A 20,888-nucleotide genomic window follows, 5' to 3' on the forward strand; every position below is an offset into this window, starting at 1 on the left:
GGGCACAAAGGTTAGCATTGAAAGTAGAGCGTATTCTTGAAGAGTGAATTTCTTTTAAAGCTAGTAATACTGATCTTGACTTTTTAAATGTGCACATTTTAGTGTCTGAAAGAAATTTCAATACACTTTTCCACAAACATTTAATTCTCCCCAATTTCATTTGCTAAACACAGTGACCTACAAAAATTCCCTTGTTAATTGTGGAATCTATCAAATCCATATCTCGTTCCAAATAATCAAAATTCTGTCCTTACAGCAAGTGCAGAAAGATGAACTGGGATAGGTTTTAATTTGAAACACACTTGACTGCTGTTACACATTAGTCTTAAATCACTCAGCACTGGAGACACTGATCCAAAATTAATTTACCCAGAAGCATCATGCAAATGTGGGTTTCATTACTTTATAAATTTGCATGATACTACACTTTCTCTTACTTGAGGGAGCAGACTGAAATGACAATGTCAACAATGTAGGGTAGTTACATTGAACACATCAAAATCAATTGTCTTTGGTACTACTTAATACAGTATTCAAATCACTGATCGGTGTTGGTTTTACCAGTTTTTGGTCCCTATCCCAAATGCTACCCCCTAACTTCTGACTCCATCCCTCTCCCTTGTGACAGTTAAGTCAGTCTGTTCGCAACCTGTGCCACACGAGAGCCAGAGATGAACTTCTGACACGAGTGCCCCCAGGGACATTGCCCATCTCCAGCTACGTAACATCACTCGACTTTGCCTGTCTCAGCTCATGTGTTGCCAAAACCTTCATTTCATGGTTTAATTGCCTCCAGACCTGACTATCCCAATACACTCCTGGCTAGTCTCCCACAATCTACCCTCCATCAACTGGAGGTCATCTAAAACCCAGCTGCCGTGTCGTAACTCACAGCAATTCCCATTCCCTGATCATCCCTGCGCTTGCTGACTCAAAATTGGCTCCCAGTCAAACAACGGCTAGAGTTTAAAAAATTCTCAGCCTTGCTTTCAAATTTCTCCTCAGCCCCACTCCTCTGTGAGCTCCTCCAGCCTCACAACTCTTGAGATACCTGTGCTCCTCTAATTCTGGCCTCCCGTAAATTCCCAATTATAATAGTTGCACCACTGGCCATTGTGCCTTCCATTGCCTGGGCCCCAAGCTCTGGAATTCCCTCCCTATACCTTTCTTAAATCCTTTCAGGTACTTCTTAAAACTTACCTCTGAAAAAGCTTTTGGTTATTTGACCTATTGTCATGCAGTTTGGTGTCATATTTTGACTTATAATGCTCCTGTGAAGCACCTTCTGACTTTTCATCACATTAACGATGCTATATGAATACATGTTCTTGCTGTATCCAGATGTGGATGACTGCATCCTAGAAATGATCTCAGATGCATCCAACATTGCGCTGCTGACCTCTAATATTTTCGATGGTTAGCTGAGCTGCCTTTAGCACCAAATGAGTTAGGTTCAATCTTAGGTGGTCTCTGGCTTCAACTTAGAAAATGCATAGGCTGATGGAAAGTGCTGAGCAAGATTCTGCATGTGCTTCAAGCGTTTAGTGTCCTGTTTTTGTCTGATCACAAATTGCAGAGACAGGCAGTAAACCTCTTTGTCCATTTTCACCTCCATACTGGAGTCAGATTGACGCTTGCATTGTAAAAAGAGGACATGGGAGGTGGAACGGAGGGGATGCAAGTAGACTTTATAAGATGCGTATATACCCCTTAAGACATGAGGCTTAAAAATTAGTTTTCTCCTCGTTTTCATGACTTTGGACTATAATCCATAGCATAAAATAGTGAAAAATATTCATAGATTAATACACACCTAGGAACAATATTTAATTAGCTATAAGTCCTGTATTTTTAGTAGTTTATATTAGATTATCCACTAATGACCAAAGGATTAGCAGTTATTAGCTCTTCCATATTGCGTACTAAACCAACATGATAATCACCATGCCGAGATATATGAATGAGGAATGAGATAGAGAATCTGGTGAACTGGTGCAACAACAATAATCTCTCCCTCAATGTCAACAAAACAAAGGAGATTGTCGTCAAGTGTAGTGGAGAACACGCCCATGTCTACATCAACTGGGACAAAGTAGAATTGGTCGAAAGTTTCAAGTTTTTAGATGTCCAGATCACCAACAATCTGTCCTGGTCCCCATGCCAACACTATAGTTAAGAAAGTCCAACGCCTCTACTTTCTCAGAAGACTAAGAAATTTAACATGCCAGCTATGACTTTCTCCAACTTTTACAGATGCACCATAGAAAGCATTCTTTCTATGGTACAAAATTAAACTTGTTCACAAGATTGCAGTAATTAGGAGCCACACCATCACAACTTGGTATGGCTCCTACTCTGCCCAAGACCGCAAGACCCTAGCTATGACTGTAACCCTACATTGTGCACACACTCACTTTGTTGTCTTTGAACGGTATGTTTTGTCTGTATAGCACGCAAGAAACAATACTTTTCACTGTATGTTAATACATGACAATAATAAATCAAAAGAAACCACAAAAGGTCATGAATGTAGCCCAATCCATCACGCAAATCAGTCACCCATCCATTGATTCTGTCTACACTTCCCACCGCCTCGGCAAAGCAGCCAGCATAATTAAGGACCCCACACACCCCGGACATACTTTCTTTCACCTTCTTCCGTTGGGAAAAAGATACAAAAGTCTGAGGTCACGTACCAACTGCCTCAAGAACAGCTTCTTCCCTGCTGCCATCAGACTTTTGAATGGACCTATCTCGGATTAAGTTGATCTTTCTCTACACCCTAGCTAAGACTGTAACACTACATTCTGCACTCTCTCCTTTCCTTCTCTATGAACGGTATGCTTTGTCTCTATGGTGTGCAAGAAAATACTTTTCACTGTATACATGTGACAATAATAAATCAAATCAAAATCAAATACAGCAAATAAAGCTTTTCTGGGTGGCTTAGTTCCATTGCTTTCAGACAGATCACACAATCATTTACAAATTTTTTTAGTTTGTTGTGAGGCAGTGAGAAAGGAAGAGAAATGTTCACATTACCCTCACCGCTACTAGTGCTTATCACTCCACACCATTTGGCTAAAAATGGTGGGTAGTTTTGTCTAGAGATGATCACCATCGCTACTGTTCCATGACCAGATTAGACTGACCTGCTTCCCCCATCAAGACTTGGCCAAGGATGATTTATTTTCCTCTCCTTCGTCTATAATGGGAAGCATCGTGTTACCACAAAGTTCTCAATACCAATATTTGGAAGGAGATTTGATTGGAATAACCAGTTGTGTAATTCTATCCTGTGAGATGAATAGAATCGGTCATGGAATTCAATTGATTGGCGTTAAGACTCAACGTGAGCGTGCAAGTATAATCACATCTCTGCTTAAAAGTGTTTCTTAGCAACCTAGGGGAACAAAAAAAACTCAACACAAATAAAGAATGCTGGTTTATTAGGTGCTCCAAAATAACAATCCAGTAAGGCAAATCCAGCTGTTTGGCTATACTAGAGCAAATGAAAGAATAAATCAGTGACTGTACAATGCTGCAAAATTGATTTACAAAATTAAACTTGTTCACATGATTGCAGTAATTAGACAGATTCAGATCATTGCACCTCACACTCAATTAATGCTGAAGAATCTTCTGCACTTTGTTTTGGCAGGTCTTTTTATACATTACTTGATTTACAGGTTGCGCTTAGAAGTGACAGTTCAGGAAAAAAAACCCCACAACACTGATCTACCTTGTGTTGTTTCAAGTTTTCATGGCAACAGCCGTGTTTGAAGTGATGTGACTCCTAAGCCTGGGGCAAATATCAGATTGATAAATTAAAGGTGTGCCAAAGTTCAATTCGACTCAAAGGGGCTAACATCCACACATCATCAAGCTTCTGGAACGTGGATTAGACCCAGAAGAAACATCCGGCAGAATGGCGTTTCTTGCATATCGCATCAGTTTAACACAACAAAGCTTCCTTCGGTTGGGGCGTCACAGTGGTTAGCACTGGTGCCTCACAGCATCAGGGACCCGGGTTCAATTCCCGGTTTGGGTCGCTGTCCGTGGGGTTTGCATGTTCTCCTCATATCTGCATGGGTTTCCCCCGGGTGCTTCGGTTTCCTCCCACCATCCAAAGATGTGCGGATTATCCATGCTAAATTGCCCCTTAGTGTCAGAGGGACTTACTAGGGGTTGTGGGGATAGGGCCTGGGTGGGATTGCGGTTGGTGCAGATTCGATGGACCGAATGGGTTCCTTCTCCACTGTAGGATTCTATGATTCCTAATGCATTCCAGTAACTCTCACCTAATATGCTGCAATGGCCCTTTCACTTGACCCTAGCAAGAGGACAACTTCTGCAGGGGAGCTCATACCTGGGAAGGATGGGAGCAGGTTTGATCGGCTAATTCTCAAACACATTGAACTAGGGGGAGGTCAGAGGCCAGACCTTTGGCCTTCAGACTGCTGGAACACAAGAAACTCAACAAACTTTGGAGCAGGAACAGTCACCGGGGGGGGGGGGGGGGGGGGGGGGGGGGTGAAGGAGGTCTCTCTTCCGAAGGCGGGAGTGGGGAAGCTGATTAGTTTCAGAGATTTGCAAGTCTGAGCTCAATTCAGCTCACTAACAGGCCATATAATGGTGTGCTCTGCTATTTTCAATGGTTAACACAAACCAGAAGCAGCTTGTGGAATTACAACTGACTTCCTCTCACATCAGTGTTTATCAATCCATCTGTGAGGTGGCAGCATCCAGTACATCAACAGAGCTTCATGTTACAACCATGGTCATGTTGTCACACAGTCGTATGTTGGGCAAAGGCTAACTCCAGATCGTAGGGGACATGGAAAAACTCTGCAAACCATGGAGCAGGGTCTTGAGGTTTGTTAGGCAGCCTTTAAGATCAAAATGGCCCATATATATTGACCTGAAGTGTACACAGCAGGACATGTATAACTACATTAAAAGTAGTACAGGTTGAAAGATGAAATCTAATGAATTGAGGAGGAATTTCTTCAGCCAGGAGAGTGGTGAATCTATGGAATTCATTGCCACAGAAGGCTGCGGAGGCCAGGTCACTGAGTATATTTAAGACAGCGACAGCTAGGTTCTTGATTGGTAGAGGAATCAAAGGTTATGGGGAAAAGGCAGGAGAATGGGGTTGAGAAACTTATTAGCTATGACTGAATGGCAGAACTGACTCAATGGACCAAATCGCCTAATTCTGCTCCTATACATTATGGTCTGATGACCAATTAGCCTAAGGGCGGGCGGGCGGGGGGGAGGAGAGAGGAAGAAAGTAAGGTTGTCCTCCCCAGATGTAATTGGAGGAGGGGGATGGGGAAGGAAATTGGAAAGGTGTTGGACTCTACACCCTATACCTTGCTGCCCCATTAAGCAGCTCGCAATCAGCCTCTCAGACTGCCTTCAGGGGATGGCCATTTGATTCTACCCCATTTCTTTGGATCATTAGTCCAGACCCTTGGATTACCCGTCCACTGACATAACCACAAAGCTGCCTTGGCCTAATTCTGCTTCTACATCTTATGGTCTAATGAGCTGCTTCTTCACATCAATAGTGAGAGAGCACAATGACTTTAACCAGGCTGTTTGGTGAAGCACAACCACTCTGACAATTAGGAAATCGGAAGCTGTTTAAAAACAAAAGCTGTAGATTTGATCCACCTCAACAGGCTCGTAACTAGCTGGCTGCAAGGAGCATTGCAAGAGATACAGACCTGTGGACACACGTCTATTATCTTAATGATTCAGAATACACAGGTCAAGGCACATGTGGGGGACCAGTCCTTTTTAAAAAATAAATAAAATTGCATGTTTTCAGTTCTCCATTCGATTTAAAATGTCTGAATTAGTAGAGGCTGTGACAGCAAAGAAACAAAGCACCAAAAAGGAAGAAACAACGTCAAAACCCTGATACCAATTACTTTTCATCATTAGATTGTCATTAGTTCCTCTGAAACAAATTCATTTGGCTAAAAATGATTTCCAACAGCAATAAACATTTGTATTTCAGTATGTACAATACAATTACATAACAAATACACCATAAACAGAGCTTTGTTTTTTCATTTTGACAGTCCTCAAACGGGTCAGTTTGTTGGGAGGTACAGGTTTTTAAAAATTTTACAATGGTTATCACCAGTGGTTAATCCCCCTTTTTCCAGTCTAAATGCGTTTAACATTATATTTTTGCTCGTATTCTCAGGATGTAAATCGCACCCAAAATCAGACTGTGCTCAGTGACAGTTACCTGCCATGTTCATACCCACAAATGTGGAACGTTGTAAACCACAAAATGTCTTCAAAATGTACAGTGCAATCCTGCTAAAAATGGAAGCAAAACCTCTCAACTTTCTTTTACACATTATTCAAGAGCACACATTTAGAATTCTGTTGTACATAAAACAAGTTAGAAATTTGTCTCTGTACAGCAATATTAAGGCTACTTAGAATGCAATGTCCATACAGGTTAAATCGCCACTGGATAAAAAGGAGGTTGATTAAAAGCCTTAAACTTGAACGGTATCTCATTATACAAAACGTATTCACAGAAAAACAGGATATTGTGGGTTGGCAAATGAAGGACGCTATATAATGCCTTTACAACAAACATACTTCCATTTCAACCTGCAGCTTTCCTCCGATTTCACATTTATGTATTTGTGCAGTTAGCCGTTCCTCATTTGTCTGGCCTTCTGTTAATCAAACTGAACCGAGCAAGATACAGTTGGATAAAAACATTAAGAAATGTAAACCATAAAATTCAGTGCATGAGCCAGGTTTCAAAGCGCAGATCTTCATGACCTGTGATTCTGAGGAGCAGGTTATGCACCGATACTCAGTGAGAATCAGGTACTCTCTCTATGGGGTTCTTTATGATATTTTAAGAAACAACATAAGGCATTGTGTGTGTTATGCGAATGAGTAAAGCTTGCCACAGAGCGCCATGATTTCGCACACAATGATTTAGTTCAGCTGGGTCATCAAGGGAAGGGGAGCTAGGAATGGATCAAACATGTTGACCATAACCCAGCTAAACAGCACAGGACACCCAACAGCTGCCAAACAGGGAGTGATAGGTTATATAACCAACCCCCGATTAAGAAATAATATGGGAGGAACTATTTAGGGTGTTTGGGAGGCTGGGGATTGGGAGTGAAGGAAGAAAGTTAACATATCACGTAGCAAACAGCAATGATGAGACATGATCTCTCAATGGTCAGAATTTAGTGCTATACTGGGTTTCCAAGCAATTTAAATACACCATAAAAATGTATCCAAACACACGTCAAGGTAAACACAACAGAAGCCTTCATGACCAAGACAATAAAAAAATTTGTTCTGTTTTCTCCTATACAATAAAGAAATTCTGGTGTATTAATATTTTACCCGAGACAGATATGTTTATTCCACTACCTAGCAAGTTATAATCCATTCACAACGGTCCACTCGGGTTCATTAGCTTTGATGACCATCTCCTTCCCATCAGCTTTATTTGGAATCACGACCTTTCGGAGCGCTGCTCTTTCATCACTCACCTGATGAAGGAGCAGCGCTCCGAAAGCTCGTGATTCCAAATAAACCTGTTGGGACTTTAACCTGGTGTTGCGAGACGTCTTACTGTGCCCACCCCCAGTCCAACGCTGGCATCTCTACATCATCCTTCCCATACCATACATTTATTTCTCAAAAATTGAAGTTAAGCCCATGCGAGAAAAGGTATCTAGTACGACGTCAAGATGTGCGATAAACAGATAAAAAGTTTTAGAATCAAAATCCATGAAAATCTGTATTGCCCGCGCCTCCTAATCGAAGCCGTAAAAGACTCGTGTGCCATTGCAGCCCTGACAATGATCAACAGTATTCAAATTGTCAGCCTGTTTTAGAAAAAAATGAATCTGCAATTTGAGTGCGAAAACAGTTTCAACTAATAGGAGCCAGTGATAACTCCAGCGTTTTGCAGACATTAAATACTTACATCTCAAAATAAAGAAAAAAAATGGCATGATGCTGGTAATTAGGATGATCCCTTTATACATACAAATCTATATACATATATTTTTCTTAAAAACTCAAAACACATCCTGATTCTACTCAAAACAAAAACCATAAAATTTGGGAAAAAAAATTATATTTGCATAGTGCATCTATTTCAGATATCCGTATATACAAAGTGAAATGACCATAGTTTTACATCTCTATAAACACAAATAATTCTCTTTTAAAAAATAAAACATAAGGAAATACTTGTGCTTTTCAATCAAGGCAATTTTACAATAATGAAGAAATCTCGATCCACCGCTTAATACCGCATTTTAAAATAGCTGAAACAGGGATTTAATTATTAAAAACAAGCATCATAATGGACATGTAATAATATAGTTATAAAAAATTTGGGAGTTCCATTACATAATCGATATCACATATCCATGTAAAGTAAAATTCCAGTTCAGACCTCCAATCCTTAGTGTACACCTTTTAGTCACAGCATACTGATCGGTACTGAAGTCAAACCACGATTCCGTCTGGAATCTTCTAATGCGCGTATTTGTACAAAGTCTTTGTAGGCACAGGCAGGCCATGTAGCAAAACCCAAGTGTGAAAATTAAAATGTGCAATTTGATGTCCGATCCTTCTTATGAGCATATTCCTCTTGGTCACGCTCCTTAAGTGTTCTGTAGGGAGGAAGAAAGTACATATAATAAGGAAAGATAATGATTATTTTACACTTGAGATGATCTTTCTTCTCAAAAGATGAAATTTTGTAGGTCACTGGTTAAAGGACTGGACTTCAAGCCTATCAGTGGCTGTTAAAGGTATAATCGTCGAGTCTCAGGCATCCTTTCACCAGGTTCATGGGGCGGCATGGTGGCACAGTGGCTAGTACTGCTGCCTCACAGCACCAGGGATCCGGATCTTGGGGGGGGGGGGGGGGGGGAAAGGGGGGGAAATGGGGGGAAAGGGGGGGGAAACGGGGGGGGGGAAGGGGGGGGGAAGGGGGGGAAGGGGGGGAAGGGGGGGGGGAAGGGGGGGGGAAGGGGGGGTGAAGGAGGGGGAAGGGGGGGGGAAGGGGGGGGGAAGGGGGGGGGGAAGGGGGGGGGGAAGGGGGGGGAAGGGGGGGGAAGGGGGGGGAAGGGGGGGAAGGGGGGGGGAAGGGGGGGGGAAGGGGGGGGAAGGGGGGGGGAAGGGGGGGGAAGGGGGGGAAGGGGGGGAAGGGGGGGAAGGGGGGGAAGGGGGGGGAAGGGGGGGAAAAGGGGGGGAAAAGGGGGGGAAGGGAGAAAGAGAGGGAGAAAGAGAAGGAGAGAAAGAGAGAGAGAGACACACACAAAAAGAGAGAAAGAGAGAGAAAGAACGCGAGGACACCTCGAAAGACAAGTGTAGCAGATGCACGGGAACACCACGAACTGCAAGTTCCCCTCGAAGTCACACAACATCCTGACTTGGAATTATATCGCTGTTCCTTCACTATTGCTTGGTCGTAATCCTGGAAGCTGCTTCCTAACAGCGCTATGGGCGAATGGTTCAAGCAGGCAGCTCACCGCCACTTTCACTGGGGCAATTAAGGATGGGCAATAAATGCTGGCCGAACCTTTGAAATCCACAACTCGTAAAAGAATGTATACATGTAGAAAACATTTCAAATCAATGACACTGCATCAATATTGCACGGAGATGGAAATTTTCAAAAATGCATTAAGAAACACAGTGAACACAGCAAAAAATATTAACTGAGCTCGAAGGTCCCCTGCTTGGTGAACAAGGTTTCCCATTATGTATTTTGCTGGCCCATCTTTCTCAATGAATATCAAATAAATAAATGTTGATGCTGAAATGATGGCGATTTCTTTGGTACAGGGATGGATAATAAAGCTGAATAATGCTACCCTTTCTGATACTCATTCACCTTTTGAGCACACCTCTCAACTTATTCTTCCCGAAGAAACCATAGAAAACCATAGAACCCGACAGTGCAGAAGGAGGCCATTCGGCCCATCAAGTCTGCACCGACCACAATCCCACCCAAGCCCTACCCCCACATATTTACCCGCTAATCCCTCTAACCTATGCATCTCAGGAGTCGAAGGGGCAATTTTTAACCTGGCCAATCAACCTAACCCGCACATCTTTGGACTGTGGGAGGAAACCGGAGCACCAGGAGGAAACCCACGGAGACACGAGGAGAATGTGCAAACTCCATACAGACAGTGACCCAAGCCGGGAATCGAACCCAGGTCCCTGGAGCTGTGAAGCAGCAGTGCTAACCACTGTGCTACCGTGCCGCCCCTTGTGTGAGTGTTGTGCGCCTGGCTTCTTCATTTTATGTGGTAACTTCCAGTGTAGCAATCTCTGGACTGCTCCCGGTGCCTAGTGCAAGTGAGGCTCGGAACAGGGAGATTCTACAGTTGAACGCGTGGCTAAAGGACTGGTGCAAGAGGGAGGGTTTTAAATTCATAGATAACTGGGAAATCTTCAAGTCAGGATGGCAACTGTACAGAAAGGATGGGTTACACCTTAACTGGAAGGGAGCAAATATCCTGGCTGGGAGTTTTGCTCGAGTGTTTCGGCAGGATTTAAACTAGTGTGGCAGGGGGGTGGGGAACAAAACAGGAGGTCAGTAAATACTGAGGCTGGGGTCGAGCTGGGGGCCAGGGCAAGGCTAGCTAAGAAGAGGAGCACTCTGGAGGAGGAGGACCTGACTGGGCCTGGAGGTCTGGAGTGCATCTGCTTCAATGCGAGGAGTGTAACGGGTAAAACAGACGAACTTAGGGCCTTAATGCTTGTGCGGAATTTGGATGTGGTTGCGGTGACGGAAACTTGGTTAAAAGAAGGACAGGACTGGCAGCTGAATATTCCGGGGTATCAGTGTTTTAGGCGAGACAGAGGAGGGGCTAAAAAAGGTGGGGGAGTAGCGATATTAGTTAAGGAGCATATTACCGCGGTGCAGAGGGTAGACAACTTAGAGGGGTCATGTACTGAGTCGCTGTGGGTGGAACTCAGAAACAGGAAGGGTGCAGTCACTATGCTGGGGGTGTACTACAGACCACCCAACAGCCCACGGGAAGTGGAGGAAAGGATATGTCAGGAGATTCTGGATAGGTGCAGAAAAAATAGGGTTGTTGTAGTGGGGGACTTTAATTTCCCTGGCACAGACTGGAAAGTGCTTAGAGCTGGGGGACCGGACGGGGAGGAATTTGTAAAATGCGTACTGGAAGGTTCTTTGGAACAGTATGTAGATAGCCCGACTAGAGAGGGGGCTATACTGGACCTAGTTCTGGGAAATGAGCCCGGTCAGGTCGTCAAAGTTTCGGTAGGGGAACATGTGGCAAATAGTGATCACAACTCTGCTAACTTTAGGATAGTAATGGACAAGGATGAGTGCTGTCCTACGGGCAGGGTGCTAAATTGGGGGAAGGCTGACTATAGCCGGATTAGGCAGGAATTGGTGGATGTTGATTGGGAGAGGATGTTCGAGGGTAAGTCCGCGTCTGGCATGTGGGAGTCTTTTAAGGAACTATTGATAAGGCTGCAGGATAGGCATGTGCCTGTAAAAAGGAAAGATAGGAAAGGTAGGATTCGAGAGCCGTGGATAACCAGGGAAATTGAGGATCTGATTAAAATGAAAAGGGAGGCGTACGTTAAGTCCAGGCAACTGAAAACAGATGGAGCTCTGGAGGAATACAGAGAGAGTAGGAAAGATCTCAAACGGGGAGTTAGAAGGGCAAAAAGAGGTCACGAGATGTTCTTGGCAGGCAGGATTAAGGAGAATCCTAAGGCATTCTATTCATACGTTAGGAACAAAAGAGTTGTCAGGGAGAAAATCGGACCTCTCAGGGACAAAGGAGGGGTATTATGCTTAGAACCCAAGGGAATAGGGGAGATCCTAAATGAATACTTTGCATCGGTATTCACGAAGGAGAGGGGCGTGTTAACCGGGAGTGTCTCGGAGGGAGGTGTTGACCCGTTAGAGAAAATCTCCATTACGAGAGAGGAAGTGTTAGGTTTTTTAGGGAACATTAAAACTGACAAAGCCCCAGGGCCTGATGGCATCTATCCTCGACTGCTCAGGGAGACGAGAGGTGAAATTGCTGGGCCTCTGACAGAAATCTTTGTCGCTTCTTTGGACACGGGTGAGGTCCCTGAGGATTGGAGGATAGCGAATGTGGTCCCGTTGTTTAAGAAGGGTAGCAGGGATAACCCAGGAAATTATAGGCCGGTGAGCTTGACGTCCGTGGTAGGGAAGTTGTTGGAGAGGATTCTTAGAGACAGGATGTATGTGCATTTAGAACGGAACAATCTCATTAGTGACAGACAGCATGGTTTTGTAAGAGGGAGGTCGTGCCTTACAAATTTGGTGGAGTTTTTTGAGGAAGTGACAAAAACGGTTGATGAAGGAAGGGCCGTGGATGTTGTCTATATGGATTTCAGTAAGGCATTTGACAAAGTCCCACATGGCAGGTTGGTTAAGAAGGTTAAGGCTCATGGGATACAAGGAGAAGTGGCTCGATGGGTGGAGAACTGGCTTGGCCATAGGAGACAGAGGGTAGTGGTCGAAGGGTCTTTTTCCGGCTGGAGGTCTGTGACCAGTGGTGTTCCGCAGGGCTCTGTACTGGGACCTCTGCTATTTGTGATATATATAAATGATTTGGAAGAAGGTGTAACTGGTGTAATCAGCAAGTTTGCGGATGACACAAAGATGGCTGGAATTGCGGATAGCGAAGAGCATTGTCGGGCAATACAGCAGGATATAGATAGGCTGGAAAATTGGGCGGAGAGGTGGCAGATGGAATTTAATCTGGATAAATGAGAAGTGATGCATTTTGGAAGAAATAATGTAGGGAGGAGTTATGCAATAAATGGCAGAGTCATCAGGAGTATAGAAACACAGAGGGACCTAGGTGTGCAAGTCCACAAATCCTTGAAGGTGGCAACACAGGTGGAGAAGGTGGTGAAGAAGGCATATGGTATGCTTGCCTTTATAGGACGGGGTATAGAGTATAAAAGCTGGAGTCTGATGATGCAGCTGTATAGAACGCTGGTTAGGCCGCATTTGGAGTACTGCGTCCAGTTCTGGTCGCCGCACTACCAGAAGGACGTGGAGGCATTGGAGAGAGTGCAGAGAAGGTTTACCAGGATGTTGCCTGGTATGGAGGGTCTTAGCTATGAGGAGAGATTGGGTAGACTGGGGTTGTTCTCCTTGGAAAGACGGAGAATGAGGGGAGATCTAATAGAGGTATACAAGATTATGAAGGGTATAGATAGGGTGAACAGTGGGAAGCTTTTTCCCAGGTCGGAGGTGACGATCACGAGGGGTCACGGGCTCAAGCTGAGAGGGGCGAAGTATAACTCAGACATCAGAAGGACGTTTTTTACACAGAGGGTGGTGGGGGCCTGGAATGCGCTGCCAAGTAGGGTGGTGGAGGCAGGCACGCTGACATCATTTAAGACTTACCTGGATAGTCACATGAGCAGCCTGGGAATGGAGGGATACAAACGATTGGTCTAGTTGGACCAAGGAGCGGCACAGGCTTGGAGGGCCGAAGGGCCTGTTTCCTGTGCTGTACTGTTCTTTGTTCTTCTTTGTTCTTTGTTCAGCCACAAGCTCAGTCAAAAGGAAAATTGTAATATTCACGAGGAAAGAGCAGCGGAGTGAAATGAATTGGATATCTCTTTCAATTCATGCAGCTCAACTGAATGACAGATAACATCTTTGCGATCTTCAGAAGGAAGGGCTGTGTTCCTTAGGTAGTTTGTTATATCTATTTGCAGCCTGGGCCAGGATGCTTTAATATGGACACTAGAACTTTAAAGTAAGACACAAAATGTTAACCCATGGAAAGATCTGCCACCTCAAAAACTTTCAAATACTTTTCCCATATGCCAGTTAAACACCTTCGAGAATCTCACAATGTTACAGTACAGAAAGAGATTGGCTAAGAAACCATTGCATAGAAGTCTTTTTGCAGGCTTTTGAGCCTTAAATGATAGAGTTCACCTTACCTAGTAGCATAATCAGAAGGTCTTGAAAATTTCCAGATCCTTGGGAGGAACAGGCGGTATCTTTTTCCACTCATTTTCCGGATAAGATTCAAAATTTGACGTATCCCCATCATGAGAGAGCTTCGGTACTATTGGCGGCTGAAACGAGAAAATTGTGTCTGTCAGGTAACTAAGTTTTGGTCGATCTAGAATAATTTATATAATTCTGATGTCCTGTGCAATCAAAGGGTATTTGCTACCAAATAAACCTGTTGGACTTTAACCTGGTGTTGTGAGACTTCTTACAATCAAAGGGGAGCAGGGATATCTTTCCTTATCAATTGATTTACCGGTCATCCATCTTATTTCTTGCCATGCATAAGGTGGCTGCCATATTCATTTAATAAACATTACTGCAATTGAGGTGCTTATGAAACACTTTCTGTTCCTCGAAGATGTAATTAGGTTGGAGAAACTCAACTCATTACACCCATGAAAAACAGTTTTACTATACTGGGGATGATCCAATGGATCATGACAGATTCAATTAGTCACTTCAGTTCAAAATCATATGCAGAGAACTGCTAACTCCAGGCCAATCAATGTAATAGTTCTACTGCTTCCATTGGGAATGTGTTGCATTTACCATCAAGATAATATATTTATGAACGGCACAACCTGCTGTCTCCAATTGCAAAGGCTAAAAGAGACAGAGTTGCAAAACCCAAAGCTGCCCAGAGAGATTAGACAGAGTTTCAATGATCATTAAGGAATATTCAAAAACAGTTTAAAATACACAGCAAGACCATAGGATCTGAACAGAGGAATCACGGGACATAGAAAAGTCAGGAACTTTTTCCCCACAGGTTCGTTCTAAACTTAGTTACATAGGAATGTGGGGAAAGGAGGGTTTTGGTAACTTAGGCTTTTTCAGTATGCAACTGAATCATAACTGATACCTGAAACCCATTTCGTCCCCGTATTCCTTAATATTTTTTCTCAATTGATCCAGCAGCCACAGCCTTTGGGAGAGAGAATGCCACATTTCCATTCTTCTTTGTGAAATGCATTCTGATTTCACTGGGTCATAATTTTCAAATTAGAACAAATGTTCCAGAATCTGCCAGAGGAAAAAGCCTCTCCACATTCATCTTATCAAATCCTTGTATCCCGTTCACGATTATATCATCCATCAACCTTCTAAATGCAATGAAATACAAACAGAGCTTTTACAACCCTGTTTTCTATTTAAATCATTAACCTCTGCGGTCATTCAGGTGAATCTGTGGCTGCACCTCACCCAAGACCAATTTATCTTTCCGAGGAATTTGTGCCTAAAACTAAATGTAGTACTCCAGGTAGGGTCCGAACAAGACTCTACGACTAAGTATCACTTTTGATTCCAATTCCTTTGAGAGAAATGTCCAAATTTGACTTTTTTTTCCTCAGGATATTTTATTGGGTTCTTGTTTTTGAAACATTTCAGTCTTTGCAAAGTGACCAAGGATGAGCCAATGACATTTTCCTCCCCAGATCCTTGCCCTCCAAATTTCCTTAACTTTCATGAAGCTTCTGCTTAGAATCTTTCTGGGAGATCAAAATATGAATAAGCGGAAGATGACAGGGATAATCGTCAGTTTCCTGTGCTACGGTGTATTGATACTCACTGCATTCCCTACTCTATTCTCCCCCACCTTCATTTCTAGCCAGTTATGATAATTTAATGATCTACTTTAAAATAATCTTACTATAATCAAAACAGTGTTACAAAAAGCACAACAGTTCTATAGTTTACAGTAGCATGAGGATGGGAACAAAGGAAGGAAAATGGCTGGAAACAACTAGGAGTTTAAATATTCAAGGACACAAGTTTGAGAGATCGTATTAGGAATTAAGGGGTAAAAGTTGAATTTATATTAAAATATCCCGGATTTTAACAAAACAAACACATAAGATGAAATAACAAGTTACTACACAGATGCCAAGTGATCTTTAAAGTCCTTAACAGTTGGGTTTGAAACATGTAAAGCTGGTTATTTTTAGTTATTTCAACACTAAAGCAGAATGTTTTGAAGCATGTACATCAGAACAAAGAACAGGATCAGGTCCTTCGGCCCACCAAGGCTGTGCTGACACAGATGCCTCTCTAAGCTAATATTTTCTTGCCTCTATGTGGTCCATATCCCTCTATTCCCTGACTATTCACGTATCTATCCAGGTGCCTCTTGAACGTTGTTATAGAATCTGCTTCCACCACCACCTCCGGCAGTGCGTTCCAGGCATTCATTGCCCTCTGTGAAAAGCTTGCCTCTTACATCTTTTTTAAACTTTTCCCCCTGAGCAGTGAGCAATGGTGCATTATTTCACAATCATACAGCCAAATTGAAACAGGAAAAATGGAATTCCTGGTATATATGTGGAAATGTGCTGGTGGTAGGGGGATGAGTAGCGGCTGCACGTAATCTATTGATTATTTTGTATGCCTGCAGCAGAAAATATTTGACTGGAGGAAAATGAAGCCATCTAAACTGCACTGAAATAGAAGAGATTCAAATAGAGGAGAATTTTTCCACTGCGGAAAGTTGACCCAGTGGTTGCTGGTTTGACAGATCAATTGCTTTACACAAGTACTACATGATAACAGTCTATGTGGTAAATACTATATGGTAACAGTCAACTAGGCAGCCTGATTCAATTTGCATTTTAAAAAAACATGCAACAGACAAAATTAGTTTAATACTTGCTCAATATTTTATTTTCTTGCGTAACCTCATGTTCCTAGTTAAATATGTAGGAATACCATGTCAGAATTTTTGCCAATGTTAATTTAAAACCCCCGTTAACTTAGAGGTTTAACTGAAAATTACTGTGTAAACCTTTCAGAGAACTGACTGCAATTGATGCCTTCCAATTTATAACACGATCACCAACTAAAAAAATTAATTCCAAATAGCAAAACCTCAATTCCATTGATCAGTTTGCAATTATGTCAATTACTTTGAAGATCTAGTTTTTGTTTTGGAGGTCTGGGCGGCACGGTGGCACAGTGGCTAGCACTGCTGCCTCACAGCGCCAGGGACCCGGGTTCAATTCCGGCCTTGAGTGACTGTGTGGAGTTAACACATTCAGCCCGTGTCTGCGTGGGTTTTCTCTGGGTGCTCAGGATTCCTCCCGCAGTCCGAAGATGTGTGGGTTAGGTGGAATGGCCATGCTAAATTGCCCCTTAGGTTAGATAGATTAGCCATGGGAAAGATGCAGTGTTCTGGTGATAGGGTAGGGGAGAGGCACTGGGTAAGATACTCTGTCGGAGAGTCGGTGCTGACTCGATGGGCTGAATGGTCTCTTTTGCACTGTAGGAATTCTATGATGTAGTTTATTATTAATACTTAGAGTGTGGGCATCGCTGGAAAGACTGCTAGGCTTTGTCCAACTCTAACAAATGAGAGTCTTCCTTGGCCACTTCAAGTTAAGTTAGATGTTGGTGTGGGATTGAGGTAATTGATAGATCAAATCAGGTAAAGACAGTAGATGTCCTAAACCTTAAACAATGCAACTGAACCGGTTCTGGTATTTTTAAACAAACCAATCGCTTCACGGTTTCTGTTAATTTTACGGGTCTTTTAAAGTAAAGTGTATTTATTAGTATCACAAGAAAGACTTGCATTAATGCTGCAATTAAGTTACTGTGAAATTCCCCTAGTTACCACACTCTGGCACCTGTTCGGATCAATGCAGCTAACCATTATTTCCAGAATTTTCAACAGAATTCAAATGCTCAAATTGCCATGGTGAAACTTGAGTTCATATTCTCTCGATCAGTGATATAAACATTACAGCACAATACCCTATGGTCTCCTCAAAACTAAATTCTTCACTCCCCCCCCACCCCCCTACCCTCTGTCAATTATCCCTCTCTTCAGTGAAGCAGCTAAGGATGTTTCCTGCCATTAAATAGCTCCAGTGCGAACAATTATTATAGATCAATGAAATGCGGTGGGCAGCGTAACAGTAAAACATGCACAGTTTAAGCAGTTTTATTTCGTAACAAACAAATAGAATTGTGGGACATTAGCAAAGGTGGAAAAGAGAAGGTACTCGCATGATTATTGATCATCCACTAATCACTTGAAATTTCCATTCAATGTAGTTTATCAAAAAAGTCAAGGCTACTATTAATCTTGACTGTATTTTAATATCTAAGTTAACCTTGTATCCCTAATAATTGTTACATTTAGGCTACACAAAACTATTCCCAGTATCCTATCAAAATTATAGAGACGCACTGGAAAGCATTTGGGAGAGAGTAAATTTTATGAGGTGATTTACAGAGCTGGGCATGTGTTCACTCGAGAAAAGATCATACAGGAGTGAGTGAAAAGCTTTGCCTTCCTGTAAAGCAGGATATGCCAAAGTACACAGAACAAGAATGGATTTTCTACGTTTTGTTCCTAAATTAAGTAAAAATAATAGCATGCCGCATACTTTAAACACCTATCCATGATTGGTATACAGTAGTAAAATATTTAGTGGATAATTTTGTTATATGGCTTAATTGTTGCTAGTATTTAAACTCAAAGAATAAGAAGTGGTATATATTCTGGATTCAACCATTGTTCTCAACTCACCTTTAATTTTCGGAGAGGCACTGCTTCCCAGTCCACATATTTAAACCATCGATGACGCTTAATATCATCTGCTCCATTCTGAAAATTAATGGGAAGAAGTTTTAGAATTCTCAATCCTCTAAGGATTACACCTAGAGTGGGATTAAATAAAAGTGGGCATTTCATTTTTTGCTACTGTCATGACTAACCCACTGTTGTATTCAATGTGCAGAGGATAGATTCTACATAATATTAATTTGGTTAATTTCCTATTGGAGAATGATCTATGAGGAATAACTCAAGGTACTTCAGCCCCAACTGGAGTTTACACAGCCAAGTAAGATACCATTTCAAATCTTTCATAAAACTAGAACAAATACCCGAACAGGAGTATGGCGACTAGGGGATTTTCACAGTAAATGCAAATCTACTTGTGACCAAGAAATAAACTTTACTTTTCAAGGGGGCACGGTGGCACAGTGGTTAGCTCTGCTGCCTCACCGCGCCAGGGACCCAGGTTCGATTCCCAGCTTGGGTCACTGTCTGTGCGGAGTCTGCACGTTCTCCCCGTGTCTGCATGGGTTTCCTCCGGGTGCTCCAGTTTCCTCCCACAATCCGAAAGACACGCCGGTTAGGTACATTGGCCATGCTAAATTCTGTGTACCCGAACCGGCGTTGGAGTGTGGCGACTAGGGGATTTTCACAGTAAATTCAATGCAGTGTAATGTAAGCCTACTTGTGACAATAATAAATAAACTTTAAAAACTTTAAACTTTAGAAAGTTCAGGATTGTGAAAGTCAAATTTATTACAGTGTTCATTTCTTTAGAGAAGGGATGAACAAATGGATGGAATGAGTGGCTGGGGAGTGTGGTCAAGGGCAAGACATTCAATCAGTTAAAAGACAGTTATAATATGTAATGAGATGGTTTCAGATTATAACAAAATTGGATCAATTGGGGTGAACAGAAATCCATTTCCAAATTCATCTTGTGAATATATTCAGTGAATCAAGTTGCAATTGCTATAAAAGCAGAAAGAGTCCTTCAATTCAGTGGTAAAAGTGGACTGGGAGTCAAGCCTCTAGTGTTCAAAGGAGAACATTTACAATAGTGACTGGCATTTTAATGTGCCACAGAACTTCCAAACGTCAGGGAATGTAAGCATGTGGACAAGCCTACAAGAGGAGAGGCTGTACTTGATCTGATACTGACCAATGAACCTGGACAGGTGTCAGATCTCTCAGTGGGAGAGCATCTTGGGGATAGCGATCATAACTCTATCTCCTTTAGGCTTGCATTGGACAAAGAGAGGATCAGGCAAGCTAGGAAAGTGTTTATATGGAGTAAGGGGAAATATGAAGACATTAGGCAGCAAATTAGAGGAGTAAATTAGAAGGAGGTATTCTCGGGGAAAAGTACTGAAGAGAGGTGGCAGTTTTTCAAGGAATGTCTGTCTAGAGTTCTACAGGACAACGTTCCGAGCAGACAGGGAGGTGTTGGTCGGTTAAAGGAACCGTGGTGCACGAAAGCTGTGCGGGACCTAGTCGAGAAGAAAAGAAAAGCGTACAAAAGGCTCAGAGAGCTTGGCGAAGATAGGGATTTAGAAGAGTATACGGCTTGTAGGAAGGGACTAAAAGGAGGAAATGAGGAGAGCCAGAAGAGGTCACGAGAAGGCCCTGGCAGGTAGGATTAAGGAGGACCCTAAGGCGTTCTATAAATATGTGAAGAGTGAAAGGATGAGAAGTGACAGAATAGGGCCTATAAAAGGTGAAGGCGGGAAAGTCTGTACGGAACCAGTAGAAATGGCAGAGGTGCTCAATGAGTATTTTGCCTCGGTTTTCACAGAGGAGAAGGACCTGGGTGGATGTACTGCGGGCGTGCGGTGGACTGAAAGGATAGAGTATGTGGACTTTAAGAAAGAGATTGTGCTGGAATCTTTGAATGGCATCAAGATAGATAAGTCGCCGGGTCCGGATGGGATGTACCCCAGGTTACTGTGGGAGGCGAGGGAAGAGATTGCAGAGCCTCTGGCGGTGATCTTTGCGTCGTCGATGGAGACAGGAGAGGTGCCGGAGGATTGCGGATGTGGTTCCTATTTTCAAGAAGGGAAATAGGGATAGCCCAGGTAATTACCGACCGGTGAGTCTAACCTCAGTGGTTGGTAAACTGATGGAGAAGATCCTGAGGGACAGGATATATGAGCATTTAGAGAGGTTTAGTATGCTCAACAATACTCAGCATGGCTTTGTCAAGGACAGATCGTGCCTTACGAGCCTGGTGGAGTTCTTCAA

At 42.8% G+C, this 20,888-nt stretch overlaps 1 protein-coding gene across 1 annotated transcript in view; it reads right to left on the reverse strand.

Moving 5' to 3' along the window:
* Positions 1-8,024: 8,024 nt before the first annotated feature.
* The window catches only part of prkx (protein kinase X-linked), a 120,806-nt gene continuing 107,942 nt past the window's right edge, over positions 8,025-20,888 (reverse strand). The window contains 3 exon segments of the mRNA XM_078222527.1: positions 8,025-8,690; positions 14,014-14,151; positions 18,618-18,695. Coding sequence (XP_078078653.1) covers positions 14,026-14,151; positions 18,618-18,695 — 204 coding nt within the window. The 3' untranslated portion in view covers positions 8,025-8,690; positions 14,014-14,025.

Source organism: Mustelus asterias, chromosome 10 (genome assembly GCF_964213995.1).
Source record: "Mustelus asterias chromosome 10, sMusAst1.hap1.1, whole genome shotgun sequence".
NCBI classification, from domain to species: Eukaryota; Metazoa; Chordata; class Chondrichthyes; order Carcharhiniformes; family Triakidae; genus Mustelus; species Mustelus asterias.